At 45.5% G+C, this 19,291-nt stretch overlaps 1 protein-coding gene across 5 annotated transcripts in view; it reads right to left on the bottom strand.

The window, feature by feature from the left end:
- KDM4B (lysine demethylase 4B) overlaps positions 1–19,291 on the bottom strand; it is a 203,598-nt gene that overhangs the window by 31,736 nt on the left and 152,571 nt on the right. Inside the window, exons 11-14 of one of the 5 annotated variants that reach the window (XR_004692781.2) lie at positions 18,095–18,606; positions 10,067–10,187; positions 7,077–7,194; positions 5,492–5,626 (exon numbers count right to left, since the gene is read on the bottom strand). Coding sequence is in view for 4 of the 5 variants with exons in the window: in XM_035119109.2 (XP_034975000.2) it covers positions 14,619–14,924; positions 18,095–18,606 (818 nt within the window). In the remaining variant the exon portion in view is untranslated. The other 4 variants (XM_035119108.2, XM_035119112.2, XM_060275385.1 and 1 more) reach the window with 4 other exon arrangements.

Here is a 19,291-nt window from a genome sequence, read left to right as displayed (position 1 = left end):
TTTGGCCTGTTTGTCCAATATAGAGAGCTGAAGGGCACCGTTGGCATTTGATGGCATACACAATGTTAGAAGATGAGCAATTAAATAGTCCTGAGATGGTATGTTGGATGTTGTTGGGGCCAGTAATGATGTTGTCCGGGTGTATGTGGCAGCAAAGTTGGCATCTGGGTTTATTGCAGGCTCTGGTACCAGTGTCCATGTTAAGTCTGGTGGTTGTATTATTGTGGGTGAGGAGTTGTTTAAGATTGGGTGGCTGTCTGTAGGCAATGAAAGGTCTTCCTCCCAGAGCTTGAGAAAGGGAGCTGTCATTGTCCAGGAGAGGCTGTAGATCTCTGATGATGCGTTGTACTGTTTTAACTTGGGAGCTGTATGTGATGACTAGTGGTGTTCTGTTATTTTCTTTTTTGGGTCTGTCTTGCAGCAGGTTCTCCCTAGGTATCAGTCTGGCTCTGTTGATCTGTTGTTTAACTTCATCAGGTGGATATTTTAGTTCTAAAAAGGTTTGCTGTAGATCTCTTAGGTGAGATTCTCTGTCTGTAGAGTTGGAACAGATACGGTTGTAACGTAGGGCCTGGCTGTATACGATGGATTGTTTGGTATGTTTGGGATGGTAGCTAGAAGCATGTAGATATGTTTGTCGGTCAGTTGGTTTTCTGTATAAGGTGGTGTCTATACGTCCATCCTGTATTTTTATAGTAGTGTCCAAAAAATGTATTTCTTGCATAGATTGGTTCATTGTTAGGTTGATGGTGGGGTGAAAGTCATTGAATGTCTGGTGGAAGGTTTCCAGGGTCTGTTGTCCATGTGTCCAGATAATAAAGATATCGTCAATGTATCGTAGGTACAAGAGAGGTTTGAGTGGGTAGGAGTCTAGGAAACGATGTTCTAAGTCTGCCATGAAGATGTTGGCATACTGTGGGGCCATGCGGGTGCCCATGGCTGTGCCGCTGATCTGGAGGAACAGGTCATCACCAAATTTGAAGTGGTTGTGGGTAAGGACAAAGTGGCAGAGTTTGGTAGCAAAGTCCGCTGTGGTTTTATCTGAAATGGTGTTCCTTATGGCTTGTAAACCATCATTGTGTGGGATGTTGGTGTATAGAGATTCCACATCCATAGTGGCTAGTATAGTATTGTTAGGAAGATTGTTCACCAAGAAACTGGCACAGGTACAAACTGACATAATATTTCTGACCAGATGCAAGAACCTGGATATTGTTCCTAAGGGTCTTAGAATTAAGAACCCCCTTCAATCAACGTATCCCACAGAATATGCCAGGAAACTTTGCCACACTTTATCCAAGAAGCTACTCAAACATCTTATCGGCGTTCTTTATTCAAAACAGAAGCTTATAAAGGAGGAACTCTCTGCACTGGACAACTCTATCAGGAATCACCCAGCCTGGCAGGAGTTCCACAAGGAAAAACAAACCATTTACCACTCTCAACTGGAGTTACTGAAGAACCGGAAAAATAAAAAACTCTGCAACCTTTCCAACCTACAAGCCACTAATCAAAACAAGATCAACAACATTGTCAATCTTTCACAGCAAACACTCAGCCCAGCTGAGGAATCCGTCCTCTCACGGGGTCTATCATTCTGCCCTGCTAAATCCCCACACATGATTCAGTTCTGCGGGGACCTGGAAGCATTTTTCCGCCGTTTACGCCTGAAGGAGTATTTTCATCACAAACAAGAACAAGACAAAGTAGAACAAACTACATCCCCACAACACAACACCTCTCAACTTACTGGGGAACAACCATCACCCTCCAAACGCATTAATGAACAGAACATCGACCACCAACCACCACCGAAAAGATGTTACACAAAAAGGGACTCCACGTGGACCCCCCCTGATGGACGCAATACCACACTAGATCTGTACATCGACTGCTTCCGCCACAGAATCCAAACGGATGTGACCAGAAAACACCATCACTTACAACAAAATCTAAACCATGCTGAAAGGAGAGCCATAGAAAATCTCAGGAACAACCCAGACATTATAATTAAAGAGGCAGACAAGGGTGGAGCTGTCGTCATCATGAACAAAACTGATTACATCCAAGAGGCCCACAGACAACTCTCCAATACTGCCTTTTACATGAAATTGGACTCAGACCCCACACAAGCATACAAAAAAGAACTGAACAAGATTGTCAAGGAGCTACCCCTACACATCCAAGAACAGATCCTCACAAACACACCAGCGGAACCTCGACCAGGAACTTTCTACCTTCTACATAAAATACACAAACCAGGAAATCCAGGACGCCCCATCATCTCAGGTATTGGCACCATTACAGTGGGTGTTTCCGGCTATATGGACTCTGTTCTGAAACCATATGCTATCAGTACTCCCAGCTACGTACGTGACACCACAGATTTTCTGAGGAAAATACAATCTTTGAACAATCTTCCTAACAATACTATACTAGCCACTATGGATGTGGAATCTCTATACACCAACATCCCTCACAATGATGGTTTACAAGCCATAAGGAACACCATTTCAGATAAAACCACAGCGGACTTTGCTACCAAACTCTGCCACTTTGTCCTTACCCACAACCACTTCAAATTTGGTGATGACCTGTTCCTCCAGATCAGCGGCACAGCCATGGGCACCCGCATGGCCCCACAGTATGCCAACATCTTCATGGCAGACTTAGAACATCGTTTCCTAGACTCCTACCCACTCAAACCTCTCTTGTACCTACGATACATTGACGATACCTTTATTATCTGGACACATGGACAACAGACCCTGGAAACCTTCCACCAGACATTCAATGACTTTCACCCCACCATCAACCTAACAATGAACCAATCTATGCAAGAAATACATTTTTTGGACACTACTATAAAAATACAGGATGGACGTATAGACACCACCTTATACAGAAAACCAACTGACCGACAAACATATCTACATGCTTCTAGCTACCATCCCAAACATACCAAACAATCCATCGTATACAGCCAGGCCCTACGTTACAACCGTATCTGTTCCAACTCTACAGACAGAGAATCTCACCTAAGAGATCTACAGCAAACCTTTTTAGAACTAAAATATCCACCTGATGAAGTTAAACAACAGATCAACAGAGCCAGACTGATACCTAGGGAGAACCTGCTGCAAGACAGACCCAAAAAAGAAAATAACAGAACACCACTAGTCATCACATACAGCTCCCAAGTTAAAACAGTACAACGCATCATCAGAGATCTACAGCCTCTCCTGGACAATGACAGCTCCCTTTCTCAAGCTCTGGGAGGAAGACCTTTCATTGCCTACAGACAGCCACCCAATCTTAAACAACTCCTCACCCACAATAATACAACCACCAGACTTAACATGGACACTGGTACCAGAGCCTGCAATAAACCCAGATGCCAACTTTGCTGCCACATACACCCGGACAACATCATTACTGGCCCCAACAACATCCAACATACCATCTCAGGACTATTTAATTGCTCATCTTCTAACATTGTGTATGCCATCAAATGCCAACGGTGCCCTTCAGCTCTCTATATTGGACAAACAGGCCAAACCCTACGCCAAAGGATAAATGGACATAAATCTGACATCAGGAACCATAAGACTGAAAAACCAGTAGGAGAACACTTCAATCTCCCAGGACATTCTATACAAGATCTCAAAGCAGCTGTTTTATTACAGAGAAATTTCAGGAACAGACTGGAAAGGGAAGTTGCTGAATTGGAAATCATTACCAAGCTTAAAACCATGGAAGCACCTGGGATGAATAGAGATATCGGATTCTTATCTCATTATGCATGATCAAGCTTTCTTTAGCACCTCAGCCCAGGACTAATTGCAGCCATCAGCAGCCATTAACACCCATCTACAGGTTTACCACTCCCATCAGCCCATCTCCCATTCCCACCCACCCCCCCACCCTCTGTATATATATAGGGTCTGACACTTCTGTTTCTAGTGTATCTGAAGAAGTGTGCATGCACACGAAAGCTCATACCAAAATATAAACTTAGTTGGTCTTTAAGGTGCTACTGAAGGAATTTTTTTATTTTGCTTCGACTCAGACCAACACGGCTACCTACCTGTAACTACAAATATTATATGTTATTCACCCTGACGATAGGGAGATTAAACCCAACATGATGGAGAAGAAAGTGTTACATTCCTTCCTTCCAGTTCCTGCTCTACAAAGTGAGGCATGAGCCCCAGATGATCACTAAATTGCATCCTTCAATTCAGTTACCGGCCAATTAAAAAAAAACAAGTTCTTTGGCATCCTGCCATGGTTTAAACATCAGTAGGTCTTAAATATTTTACTACCGATTGCCACCTGAGGGCCCAAGAAGATAGTGGTGCTATAAATAGCTCCTCCTCTGAACAGCTGGAAGTCAGATACCTGTATGTAGGGCTGACCCATAATATGACCATCTTTAAACAACTCCCCCTAAGGTACAGTCTGGATGTGCAGCAGAAAAATGCACCAGAGCACTGAGGGGGTAGACAGAACAATTTCTGATTACGGGAGCATACTTTTTTTTTTAAATGCTTTTCAAAACTAAGACCTTGCAGATAGAAAAACTGGCAAAGTGGGAGGAAGGCTGGGTAAGAACCTGACTGGTTGCCTGATATGCCAGTTTAGCATTTGCAGTGAAATTTCACACAAAGTAAATGGTATAACACACCTACAATACAAAGTGGAGCAGCCCATCTCAATCTGACACATGTGGAGAGCCAAGACTGACAGTGAAGATTCATGTTTGGGGATGCTGCTGCTTTGACTCTAATGAGGGAGGTATCAGTAGGCTTGGGGGAACCCCCCAAAGCCTGCCGAAGTACAACAAAAATTTAGGGGGAAATGAACCCTAAATGGGCAGAGAACTCCCCCAAGAGTGGCCACAAAATGCTCACAGACTGTTGCTGGGGCAGGGTGGGGTTATGTGAACTGGAAGGGGGAAATGGGTGGGAAGGGTAACGGAATTGAGTATACTGGGAAAGGTAGACTGGAACAAGGACATGTATTGCAACTTTTGGCTAATCAGAAATCAGGTGACCAAGTGCCTATTAGTTTGGAAGCAAACTGAGGTCCCCCACAAATGATATTGATGACATTATCACCACCACCACCACCAGTTCAACTGGAGGTAAGTAATAATAAATCAAGCATACAACTACCTGCATAACTGCTGGCATGCAATGTGACCAAGAAGAAAGCTGCCATCTCAAATATTGATATCAATAGATGAGACACCTACATACTTACTGTTCTTCACCCAAAGCTAGAAAGGCGAAGCATGCCAGAATTATGGTTCTTCCACAGGGGACTTAAGAGTTTCTATACACACCCTTCTAAAGGATTACAGAAGTATTTAAAGAAATTGCTTGCTGACTGAGGGGACCTTGGGGTATTGTGTGCTTGCTCCTCTACTGAAGCTGCAGAATTACCTGATTATAGGGATAAAAGAGGGTGCAGATGGCACAGCATGGCTCAGTCGACGCTGCAGCAGCATTGAATCGCCTCTCCGCAGCAAAGTTGGGTGCTTTGTTTTTCCACAGCAAGGAAAGCAAGGACTTCAAGGGCTCGGGGTCACCAACATCCTCCTCACCAGAGAATGGGAGGGTTTCTAAAGAACAAGATGAGCAGAGAGAGAGAGGGGAGAGAGAGATAGATTAGGGTTAAGTAGAGAGGCAGGAACAATGACTAGGGATGGCCCACTTTGTAAGACCAATTCACTCAGCCATAAAGGAGACATGATAGCGAGTCATCCAAAAGCCAATCAATTAATGAAATAAACATGCACGCACATTTTTTTGTAAACATGTACATACCAAATAACTGAACACTAAGTCTAACTGAACTTTTGTTTATCAAAAATATAAGCTTAGTCTTCTGGACCTACTCAACCTTAATGGCTGGTTAAAATAATTGTAAAAAGGAAAAGGAAAAAAAAAGAATATAAAGTGAAAAGCAATCACAGTACTGCTGTAGAGAAATCAGCTGGGGTTAGCTAGCCTTGGAGCAGTCCAACTGCAAACCATCCTAAAATGTCAAGGAGGAGGCAGTAACTTTTCAGTGCATCAGAAGAAGTTCTTATCTCCTCTTTGTCAGCTGCCTCAGGATCCATCTGTGGAAGCCATTATTGGCTACAAGCTACCTCTAGAACCCAAAACCGCATGTCTCTGAATACCAGTTGCCAGAGAACAAGGGGGAGAGAGAGGGCCACTGACTTCATGTCCTGCTTAGGAAACAGGGTGCTGGACTAGATAGGCCTTTGGTCGGATTCTGCAGGGCTATTCTAAAGTACTACTACTACTCCTCCTACCAATAATGATGATGATAATGATGATAACTACTACTGCTACTACATTATTAATATGCTTCCCATCTGATTGGGTTGCCTCAGCCACTCTAGGTGGCTTCCAACAAAATATTAAAACACAAAAACCGTCAAACATTAAAAAAAACACCTCCCTGTGCAGGGTTGCCTTCAGATGTCTTCTAAAAGTCAGACAGATGCCCATTTCTTGACATCTGATGGGAGGGCGCTCCACAGGGCAGGTGTGACTACTGAGAAGGCCCTCTGCCTGGTTCCCTGTAACCTCACTTCTCACAAGGAGGAAATTGCTAGCAGGCCTAGCAATTGGAGCTGGACCACATGTTATACAGGTATAACATGCACTTGGTTAAAAAGTGAAGGAAGCAATTGGCACACTTTCTGTCTGGATTGTTTGGCACAGAGTGCTGTTTCCCCAAACACTTCCATGCAGGCCCCTCATTTCCCAGCTCCCCCCCCCCATGCACAGTGGTCTTGTTTATATCGGTAAGAGATGCTCAGTTCAGAAGTGCTACCAATTCCTTGATGGGGAGCAGGAAAAGTCAGAGTTTTGTGTGGCCAGGCTTGACAGCTCTGTGTCTCATGCCACTGAGAAGCACCAGTGCTTCATGGCAAGACTATCCTTCAGGTGGGAGGCAAAGCCACCTAGCTAAAATCTGGCAAGCCAATGGGTAGAGGTGAAGCTATCACCAGAGACAGAAATGATACAAAGGATAAAAAAACTGCTGCCAGCTGTCACCTGCAAACCTCTCCCCTAGACGACTGTGGAGGTGCTGTGATGCAATCAATGTTCACTCCATTCTAATTGTTCAGGGGAGAGCTGTCAGCGAATAAAATGTCGATATCTTGCACAGATTCTGCGAAGGAATGGAAAAGCTAGTTTTCTGGCTGTTAATCTATATTGTAATGCAACCAGGGACGTTGTGGTGGCAAAGTCAACGAAGCCTGATTGGCAGAGCTGTCTTCATGTCAGAGATAGGCAGGAGGGCTGCAGCATGCCAGAGGTTCAGCTGCCAGATGTTTTGGACTACAATTCCCATCTCCCCCCAATTGGTCCTGTTAGCTAGGGATCATGGGAGTTGTAGGCCAAAACATCTGGAGGGCCACAGTTTGGGGATGCCTGACCTAGCATATCAGCAAACAGTGAATACTTTCAGATATGCTAACTTCTCCTTAGCAGCAAAAGTAACAGGAAAGAGGAAACAGAAAAAGATGTATGGAGTATCTCCAGGCCCAAATAGCACTGGCCGAGAGTCAAATACCACCACCCTACTCTCCCCAGCAGACAGAACCAATTCTCTGGGGTGCACAGCATGTGTACCACCCACTGCAAAACTTATCATGGCAAATCCAGTGTTCCACTTTTCTACAGTGAATGAGGGTATCATTGGACTAGATGTTCAAAAGCTGCAGCCACCCCAGGGTGCAACTTCTACAGAAAAGGCAACATCTAAGCATACCAAAACTAGTTTAGGAGCTGTGTCCTGCCCTAGCACCCAGAGCTGATGGAGAAGGGAGAGGGAAGAAAGGCCAACCTCTACCTAAAAGAGGAGATGGGGTTTCCTGCCTTCCCCTGGACTGTACCTCAGGGAAACAAGGCATCTGCAGCTGGTCCTGCATCAGGACCTAGATCATGACCTCCACCAGCAGAATGTGGCATGTAGGCCTTGTGTCATCCTAATGGGGTGAAAAAACTTCCAGTGGAGTGATGCTACCCTCCTCTGCAGCCTTGGGCACACCACAAAACCCATGCACCTGCCTGCAATGACCACCCAGCAGTGCTTCGGCCTCCTCAGGTAGGTGCCCAAGGTTCTGAGGAGATCATCACACACCTTTGGGAGCACTTGACTTCCTGGGTTCCATTTTTTTGTGCAGCTGCCCCACCCACATCTGCCCATGCCCCTTTCAGAGGAATCTATCAGTAATATATGACTCCCCTCCCCTGCCTGGACCAGAAGCGTTACAGCTGCACTGCTCATCTGTTTAAACTGTGCCAGCAACTTAAATGTATGTATTTTTTCTGCCCTAACTCCCCTAAGGGGAAATGATGAGAGAAGAGAATAGAAACAGGCAAACGGAAAAGTTTTGCAGAACTCCATCAACACCCTGTCCCTTGGCACGAGAAAAGGCCGGAACTGGAGGAGCCTCTCCCATGCATCGTGTCAGTTACAAATCTGCTTAGCATAGCCTTGCGGATTCAAGCACTTGAGGATAATCCTCTTCACTGTAGGGGGGGCAGGGTGGACACTTTGTTTCGAGGAAGACTTGAACCATCAGTCTGGACATAGGAAAACAATGGCACAGCTCTGCCTGTTTATATAGTCATAAGGTAGGGGGACCTCTGGCTCCTGAGCACTTTCCACAGTCCACACCAGGTTTGTGTCCATGTATGCACAATGTATGTGTGTCTGATCATGTGCTAAGAGGCATGTATGCCTGGCCCTGCCCTGCCCTGCTACTGGAATGTGCCACTCCCCTGGAGCTTTGTCAAAGATTCCCCACATCCCAGTGTCAGGAGCTACAAAGTTGATCCTTTCTGATGCCCAGATTCTAAAAAGGAAGCTACTGGCCTGTATTGGCAGATAAAATTCCTGAAATGCTACGGCACCTGGAGGATTAACGGATTCCTTATGGAAAGTGAGGTCCTGAAAGATACAGATGACTTGGTTGCATATTATGATTTACTATTGCTAATTAAATTTGTTAGTCACTTTTTCTTGTCCAAGGGAACTCAAAGCAACTTATGACCAATCAACCAAACAAACTAGAAACAAATCCACATACATTAAAATCAAGGGGGTATGGGACATTAATAAATCTCACCCACTCTAAAAGGCCACAGGTAGTTAAGAGGCAAAATTATAGAGGAATTACAGAGGAACATTTCTGGCTGGCAACTAAATATATATAATACGATGGTACCAGGTAAGCTTCCCTGGGGAAAGCATTCCACAAACAGGGAGCCACCACTGAAAAGACCCATTCTTGTGCTACCCTGCAGACCTCTGGTGGAGGGGGTACAGGACGAAGTGACTCACGATGATGATTGTAGGGTCCAGGTTGGTGCATATGGGGAAGAGGCAGTCCTTGAGGTATTGGTTCCTCAGTCAGCAAACAGCCAACCAGACAGGTGAGGGGAAAATTGAGAGAGTCAGCATGGTGTAGTGGTTAAGAGTACTGGACTAGGACCTGGGAGACAAGGGTTCGAATGCCCACTTGGCCACGAAGCTCACTGGGTGTGACCTTTTGCAAGTCACAACTCTCAGTCTAACCTACCTCACAGGGTTGTTGTGGGGAAGGGGGAAAGTATATACATCACCCTGGAGAAAAAGATAGGAAATGAATGAATGAATGAATGAAAATATTCTGGTGGCCTTAAAGAGATGAACACTTAATAAAGAGCAACAAATATAGAGACTCAACAGGTTTATATGCACAAGGTCTCAAATTCAATCCTAGGCACCTGCAGTCAAAAGGCCCTCCGGTTGCAGGTTATGTGAAAGACCTTTGGGCTGCTGCCATATCTTGAAAGTTTGGATACCCAGGTGGGGATCCACTGGCTGACAGGAACAATACTATAACTACCTGTAGCGATCAAGAGGCAGGTGAAGACACACAGACACACACACACACACCTACCTCCATCTACCTGGGAATATTTCCACCAGGAAAGATGGGGAGGGTTGGACAGCATAGCTGGAAGGTGCTTGGAAGAACCTGTATACTTACCCTCATCACTTGAAGCTTCCTGTTTCACCACAGAAAGTGGGGAACGTGTGGGTGGCTTGCCCAGTGGGTGGCGGCGACTTTTCTTAATCTCCATCTTCAGTTTAGAGAAAGTAGAAGTTTTCTGGCGGGGGGAACAATGACAAAACAATACAACCATATTATTTCAATATGTGTCAGCTAACTCAGGATGGTGGAAGCAAGGGGCATGTCACAGTGAAAAGCTTCAAGGCAGGTCATCATTACCCTTTGCCCTGTGGTGATACCAGGTCAGTAAAGTCCTGCGAGTTGGGGGGGGGAGGAGTATAGTCAGAGCTGTGCATCCCCTTATGCTACAAATGCCCAAATTCCACAACAGAGCAATGTAAACTTTGAAAGTGAACACAGTATGCCTATTCAACAGGACTGTTTAGCAATTTTGCTTAACCCAGGCTGCTTCTGCCATGAATGAGGAGCATGGAACTACAGAAGTCACTGAAAGGCCTCTTCTGCATTGCACATACGCTTTCAAGCCTTTCTCCACCACCACAAGGGCTAGAAATCTCAATCAAAATCAAAGCAGAAGCCCTCAAGACCTTGAATTCTACAGCAAATCCCTTCCCTTGCACAGGATTGCAAGAGGACATAACACAGGCATCCCCAAACTGCGGCCCTCCAGATGTTTTGGCCTACAACTCCCATGATCCCTAGCTAACAGGACCAGTGGTCAGAGATGTTGGGAATTGTAGTCCAAAACATCTGGAGGGCCGAAGTTTGGGGATGCCTGACATAACACATGTACCTTTGAGAAGGGTTACAGTTATTTTCTATATGGATAGGCCATCGTGAAAGTTCTGAAGACCTTTTTAATGCCATTGGAGAGAGCATTTGGGCAATTGTAATGGTGCTGTTGCGGCTACTCTTGAGTAAAGATGCCCAAGTCCGCTCTGTCTTTAAGAGTTTTGTTGTGCATAGTATTTACAGTGCAGGGATAGCAGAAAACATGACCTCTCAGTCACTCGCAGAATCCGGGAGTGGACGTTTCCTGTTGCGTGCCTAGCATAAGAGTTTGGGCACCCCGAACCGCCTCCTCCTGACCTTACGTTTGGTGGTGCGCCTTAATTCAGGCGCTGGAAGGGGCTGCCTGTTCCCCTCCACCTGTTGGTCAGGTCGTTGCAATGGCTCTTTAGTATAGCCGAGCCCTGACTCCTCCATCCCACTAACTTCCTCATTCCCCCCACCTGACCCGCTGCTGCTGCTCTCACTGGGCAAAGTGCTAGTCAACAGGAGAGGCAGAGGCTCTCTGTATGGAGGTCCCCTGACAACAATGAAAACAGCTAATTTGTGATAAATAAATATTTGTGATAAATAAATAAGTAGCACTATTCAAAGAGCTACTTTAAAAAGGGCTTTCTCAGTAGTGACACTCCACTTGTGAAATAGGCTCGCCTGGCACAAGTCTTGTAGAAATCTTTGTATTAAAACCAGGGTTTTTAGAACACTTGTGGTTTTATAATCTGGGCATCTCAGTTTAACAAGCCACATTTTATTGTAAAGGTAATTTTTAGATATTTTTTTTAAAGGGCAGTATCATCAAACTAAATCATAGTTATGACTAACACAAGGTATAACCCATTTTGTGTTGATTTTAAGACAGTATTTTATTTTAACTTTTGCCAACCTTCTAGAGACAGGGAAGGGATTGCACACAGGCAAGGGTCACATCCATGCCATAGATCTGAAGCACTCTCGTGCCACTTTAACAGTCACAGCTTCATTGGTCCATCAAACTAACTGTTGTCTATAAGCTGACTGGCAGCAGCTCCCTGGGGTTTCAAATGGGAGTCCCATTCCTATCTGGAGATGCTGGGGACAAAATCTGAGACCTTAGTCCGCCAGATCCAAGCTATGGTCCTTTCTCCCAAGATAAAGTAAGAGTCCAGTCATCCTGGTTCTTAAAAAAAAAAGGAACTCAGAAAACTGCCCTAGATCAAGGCAGACCGCTGGTCTATCTTGCTCAGTATTGACAGTGATAATTCAGGGTTTCTTACAGGGGTCTTTCCCAGATTTACCAGGTGATGCTGGCAATTGGGTCTGGGGACTTTTGGATGCAAAGCAGTTGTTCTACACTGGGCAGCTACAGCCCTCCCTCTCATGAATGGTCCAGATGGTGAACGCTTCATTGTGCTGGCTGACAAGGAGGTCTGCTAATGTCGCAAGATACACAGTCAGACTCTTGGGCTGCATTCTGGAGAACATGGTGATTCGTGTTACAGGTAGGTAGCCGTGTTGGTCTGATGTAGTCAAAACAAATTTTTTTAAAAAAATCCTTCCAGTAGCACCTTAGAGAACAACTAAGTTTGTACTTGGTATGAGCATTGGTATGAGCTTTCGCGTGCATGCACACTTCTTCATGCACACTGAAGATGGTGATTCATGGGCATCCAGGAGCTGGCCATCTCCACTCTTGTGATAGCGTAGCCTGCATCTGTTCAGGAAGGCTGGATTAAATGATGCTCAGAGCTGGGAAAACCACAACTGAACAGTTCTTACTGACACAAGCTTTTCATTTACCAGGCAAACTTCATGTCCCAGGTTGAGGCACCAACTTGTTTCTCCTTCCTCATGTGTTGTGTTCAAACTCCTAGTAGCTTTCATAGCAAAACCAATGAATACACACAATTGTCACACCTACCTGCTGACAGATATGCACACACACACACATCCATCTGAATTTTAAAGCCCACAAAGCCAATTATGCTAGGAATGCTCTGTCAGAGAAAGGGTTGCCTAGCGATGGTGACTCAGTATCGGCACTCCAAGGAAATTCAGTGTTTCAGTAATTCTCAGTTCTGCAGTGGAGAAGAGCCAGGGCCCTTTTCTTCAACTACATTCTTTGTGTACCACTGAGGGGGCTGTGTGGGCTTTTCATTTTTATCCAGAAATCAATTTACTGTTCACTTTTTTTAAAAAAAAAACCCAATGTGTCAGGGACTGTGCTAAGGTAAGGTTCATGGAATGCTGACTGAGTATACAGTGCCAGAGAAGGGCCTACCAATCACAACTTTTAATGCCAAAACAAAACTCAAAGGTAATCCATCTAGAATTAATTGTGCTCTTTTTATTCTCAATGCCAATATCCATGGGTGAGTGCAAAGGAGGAAATATGCACTTTTACCACCCGGACCGGGGATTTGTTCCATGGAACAAAGACCTGTGGAAAGTAATGGCTCAGCCAGTTGTGTCCTTTAGTTTCCTCAGTGTGTGCGTGCGCCTGTGTGTGCCTCCACACGCCTACAAAGGTTCAGTCACATGAGCAATCTGAAGCAATGCAGCTCAGACGCAACTGTGCTGCTCTTATGGAGACAATCCAAACACCTTTGTTCTCTGCCTCTTGAGGATTGGGACAGTGTACCTGTATGAAGGGGAACTGCAGGAGGGGGTTCAGTATTTGCTGCTCTGGGTTCTGGAAAAAAACAACACCTCACAACAAGACAGCCCTGCAGTTATTTCCTAGTTACACGTTTTTATAAAACTTGGCAGCAGAGAAGCAGAGCTCTTCTGGAATGCGCCTCTCATTCTACCTTTTTGGGGACATTACTCTGAAATAACGTCTGTCAGCAAGGAGCTCCCAAGTAGTTCAGCCACATGTTGTTTCACTGTGGAACTGCAAGCTCTATGCTCCCCTGAGATGGCAGCCCTGCTCTTGGCTATGGGGGGGGACTTATTTTATGATAGCTGACACTTTTTCAGCCCGCTTCCACTACCACCCAAAAAATATAATTGCAGCCTTCAAAGTGTGTTTCGTTCAAGGCCCAAACTTCCCCCCCTCACCCCCCTATTCTGCTCCTTTCTTCTTCTTCTTCTTCTTCTTCTTCTTCTTCTTCTTCTTCTTCTTCTTCTTCTTCTTCTTCTTCTTCTTCTTCTTCTTCTTCTTCTTCCTCCTCCTCCTCCTCCTCCTCCTCCTCCTCCTCTTGGAGTACAATTTTAAGGAAATCCTGTGACACCAGCATGCGCAAAAAGTGGAAAGTTGCATGGGCCAGTAAGGGATAGAAACTCTGGTGGTAAAAAATGCCCATCTTTAAAGAGCAACGGGGTATTTATGCCAGGGAAAACCGTATGTTTACAGGCCCTCCTGCCACATCGGAAGCGCTGCCCTCCATTACCACCTGGGGCTGCCAAGCATAGGTTTCATTTGTTTCTAATGCTCAGCCAGATGGTCTTACATCAAACAGACATGGAATACCAGCCTAAAAACTCAAAGGGGGACAAAGAGACCACAAGGATAGAAAGAAAATGAAAACAGCAACACCACCATTTATTGCCAGGCTACAAGCCACAGGCACTTCACAGCCAAACATGGTAAAACATTGCACCTGCTCCGCCCATGCGCTGGCCAGCAGCACAAACACGGGCAAACAAAAGTTCTGCTTTGGCATCAGGCACTTAACACGTTGCAGCACAGTCTGATTTCTTGGAGGCGTCTGGCACAGCCAGCCATGGAGAACTCCCATGAAGAGCCAAATGCATTCCAGCGCTACTCAGGACTGGGCAGAGGCACCCAGAGGCGGCCCCGTTAAGCCCAAAGGATCTTGTTGATTTTCAACCGGATTTTTCTCCAGTCAGCCGCCACTATGTCCGAGTACTGCTTGTACAAAAGGTGCCTCAAGCGGGCAACCACGTTGTGTGGCAGAGCAAGCTTCCCTCTGCCCCCGCGATAGCTAACAGTGCTTCGCCACCTCCGCAGCTCATCCGGGGGGACCATACGGGTGAACAAAGCTGCAGCGTATCTCGCTGGCTTGCCGCTAACTCGCTTGAACAACTCCCGCCTCTCCCTTCTAGGGATCCTCCACAAGGTGATATCATCCGAGCGTAGGACTGCCTGCAACAGGTGAAGGTGCGTTACTTACACTGGAATGTGCAATAGCCACCTCCCCACATTAGAAAAAATAATAATACATCCTGAACCACTCAGAACCTGTTTACACTATAGCTCACTGCACCACACTCATCTGGGCAACCCTGTTCACATTCCAGGGGCTGATGGTGGAATGCAGAGTTCGAAAGGGCACACAATTCAACACAGACAACAATTCAACAGAGAAACAGACAACACACAACAAGAGCACGCCAAATTTGTTGGGCTTTGGAGATCTGCCTGGTTTCCTTCAAGTTTATCTCACTTCAACAACGGTACAGTGGTTCTTTGCTTATAAGAACGAATTCTTCCCTATCCATGGCTCCCTTATTAAGGTCATTCCTCTTGGGCCCTGAGTAAATATTATACTCAGGGAACAACATGATATAAAGTATATAACATGAACATAAATGGCAGTGTCTTTAAGCAAATCTCTCTACTTGGAGAGAAATATAATGGGTGAATGTGGGGTGGGTGAGGCAAGGGTGATGGTCATGTGAAGAGCCAGTGTGGAGTAGTGGTTAGCGCACTGGACTAAGACCTGGGAGACCTGGGATTCTAGTCCCCACTCAAGTTGTGAAGCTCTGTGGGTGACTTTGGGCCAGTCGCTGTCTCCTAGCCTAACCTACCTCACAGGGCTGCTGTGAGGCTAAAATGGGGAGAGGAAGAACCATGTATGCCACTTTGAGCTCCTTGGAAGAAAGGTGCAATATACATGTAATAAAATAAATAAAAAGTCTACAGGCCAACTGAGTGAGCCACTTAAAGGCTGAAGAAGAAGAAGGTGATATCACTGGCCAAACACAACAAGTCAAAGACAGAGTCAGATGAGAAGCACACAGAAAGAAGAGTCTGCCCAGTGAGCTGATGGGGTTTTGTCTCAACAAGAAGCCATTTCAAACTCCTATAAGCCTGACAACATCACATTGCCCTTTCAGATGAAATGTCTGTAGCCATCAATTCCAATATTCCATTCTGAGATATCACTGGGGGAATTCCCACTTGGCAGGAGTCAAACTCTAGGTCAAACCTCTACTCAATGCCTGCCCAATTTAGAAGGAATTCCAAAAACACAAGACTTACAAAGCCACTAGGTGATTTACAGAAGGGTAAACAGATTGACTAAATATACAAAACCCCAAACTCCTTTTAACGTGAGGGTAGGCACTGAACATTAAAATCTGATGAACTTGATTCAAAGCACACTGTTTCAAAATTGGTATAATTCCTCTCCGGGTAACACACAAACCATGAGAAAATGCTACTACAGGGCAGTTCTGTTAGGACTCTGCAGACTACAAGCTCACAGGGTGCCCTTTTTTGTCCTCTTATTGTGTGCAAATGCACACAGACCACATGTATATATATATATATATAGCAAATTTCCTATTTGCCACCATTCAATTTCTAAGCATCAAGTCCCTCCCCTCAGTCCAACTTTTTGAACTGTGTGCGTAAATTATCTGGCTGAGGCAGGGATCATTCCTTCCGCTGGAGCACAAGATAGCAAAAAACAAAAACAAAACAAAAAAACCAACCATCAGAAGGGATGTGATGTGCTCAAGAGCTAAGAAAGAGAATAATGCTAAGCAAGCCTTGCAAGCAAGCCCAAATGTTTGTACTAGCCTGCCAATACCTAGATGGCCTGAAAGGATGAGGGTCAACTAAGCTTCCCTGCCTTGTCACCTGGGGGGTGATTCTTAGTCCTCACAGTTGAGGCTATTTCATGTTCGGAGTCACCTGAGGAGGAAAGCAGCATTAATGTCTCTGAGAAATAATCAGGTGTTTGGGGATGGGCAAGCACTAAGCCATTCCTGTTATCATCTTCCCGGCCCGGCAAGCTAAACACATGGTGTTCACAAACCATTCAAGCACCAACAGGTTATCAATGCTGCATCTTCAATCAGAAGACTAGGTTATGATCCAAAAAGGCAATCTCATCAGACAACCCATGTTGTTCCAGTGACAAGGAGGTTTGGCCTCTCCCTGGGCTCAGGCCTGTCCTCTGCAATGAACTGACTGTGAAGACACAAGCACTCTGTTCCCCACCAGTGAAATGGAACCAACAGTGACCTATCTTGCAGAGCTGCAAAGGAGACGCTGGATTTGCATTTGCATTTTGGTTTTTTTAAAGAATGCTATAAGGCAGCGAAGGATTTCGCTAAAAACATTTATATTTGCCAGATTTGTTTGGGAAGAGCAGCCTTGTGCACCAGGCAACAGTAGTCTCATCATCCTGGATGTGGGGGATTGGAGCAGGGAAAGAGAAAGATCTTGAAGCCTGGACTTGGGACTCTGCTCACACCAGCACAGGTCTACAAGCTGATTACACACAGGACACACAACCAATCCACAGCAGGCACAACTGCACCATTAGCTTCTACAGTGCACTGGCAGTGATAGCAGCATGGGATTACCAAGCACTGCATCAATCCTCTTTTTTTTTAAAAAAAGAAGTGCTTTGTTGAAAGATGGGTTTGTCCGGCACTTCTGTAGATGCAACCTGAGTGCTAGCCCAGGCGATACTGGAAGCAGCATGTCAACACTTTGAATCCCTTCATGTCATCCCTACTAGGATTGGCTAAATCTATTCTACACCTCTCTGGGCAGGGAAGACAGAGCGACATGAGCAGAGAAGGGAGCAGAAGGAAGAACAATGACACAGCAGGAAGAAAGGAAACCAGCCTCCTGAAACATCCTATATACAGATTAGAAGCCCACAGCACTGTTACTCATAGAACTTCCTTACTGGTCAACCAGGTTCTTACAGGAAACCAGAGTCAACATTAAACAGTGGAGGGCACTGTGTTTTGAGGCCCAGAAAATAGTGGCTGCCCAAAAGATTTCAGGGGCTCTGAAATGTAAGCCTTCCACTGTGCGTCATCAGAGGGAGGCTGTCCAGCGTGGGATGGAGCATGGCATATAGGGAAATTGAGGAGTTTATGGTGCAGCGACATCCATGCAACTTTTCAAGGATAGGTATGGAATGTGGTGGCTGCTTCTGCTTCCTTGTCCACTATGTTTGGAGGTGCAAGGAATTTCAAACAAGGACCTAGAGAAACTTGCTATACCCTGATCTGGCTGCTTAACCACGAAACGTTCATTACATAGACCCCCACCACACTCAACGCTACCTGCAATTTACTAGGCTCAGTAGGCACATCTGCGTTTTCTCCCTCGCCGCTCTCCACGTCTTTCACCCCAAGATCCAAGGGGGCCACCTGCTCTTGTGTGACGAACCTCTCAAGCACGTTTTGTGAGGAGGCATGCTTCTTTTCTGAAGAAGTCTTTTTGGGCCGTGGAACCACAAAGAGCATTGGGATAATGCGGCGTGACTTCAATTCTTCCTCCTCACCAGGAGCTTCAGAGGGCAGGGCATCGAGGGCAGGCATTGGGGGGATGCTTTCTTCCACTGATGCAGACTTGGGGGACTGGGCTTCAGGCCCCCCCTTCTCCGAAGGGACCTGGTGCTGCCCCTCCCACTGCTTCAGCAAAGGTGGCTGTGGGATTAACAGTGGAGGCAGACGTTGTTGCAATGGGAGCTGAGGTGGCTGGGGCAAGGGGTGGGGGTGCTGCTGCTGCTGCTTCTTCTTCTTCCTCTCCCCTTTTACTTTTGGGATTCGGGTCTTCGGCTTGCATTCACCTGCTTTGACAAAAGAAGATGATCAGTTTCAACAAGGCTACTACCAAACTCACAACAACAAAGCCTCATATTAAATTCTTCCTTTCACTCCATAACTGTAATTATTACCCGCCCTTCACTAGCAGCTCCCATAACAGGTTATGATGATTTAGAATTCATAATTTAAAACATTTACAAGAAGTTACAGTCACAGGAATAGGGAAGGTCCTGAACACACACATTTCAGGAGTCAAAGACCAGTGTGTAGCATTTGCCCAAAGCTGTACAGTTAAATCATCAGACACACCTTTGCAGTGAAGGAATCCTACAACATAGGGACTACCACAGAGAATTCCCTCTTCCAGTCCACTTTCACCTGAACTTCTGAGGGCAGCAGAACTACCAAAATGGACCCAAGAAAGTCTGTACAGAAAGAGGCGGTCTCTTAGATCCCTGCCTTAACATTCACAATTCATTATCATCAGACATTCCCTAACCAGTATTTAACCTTAAATACTCAGCTTTAAGACCTACACCCATGCCACCAATTTGGAGATCAGTGCTACACTGATTTAAAAGCCTTAAGGGCTAAAAATCAGCAAGCTGCTGGTGCTTAATTGGAAAATTGATAGTAATTTTGTACAACAATTGCTTTCAGGGTGGATTACAACCTCACTAAAGCATACCAGCAAAACAGCACCCATTAAAT

The sequence above is a fragment of the Zootoca vivipara genome, chromosome 6 (assembly GCF_963506605.1).
Source record: "Zootoca vivipara chromosome 6, rZooViv1.1, whole genome shotgun sequence".
NCBI classification, from domain to species: domain Eukaryota; kingdom Metazoa; phylum Chordata; class Lepidosauria; order Squamata; family Lacertidae; genus Zootoca; species Zootoca vivipara.
The sequence above is the reverse complement of the archived record's forward strand: the minus strand, read 5'-3'. Positions and strand labels throughout refer to the sequence as shown.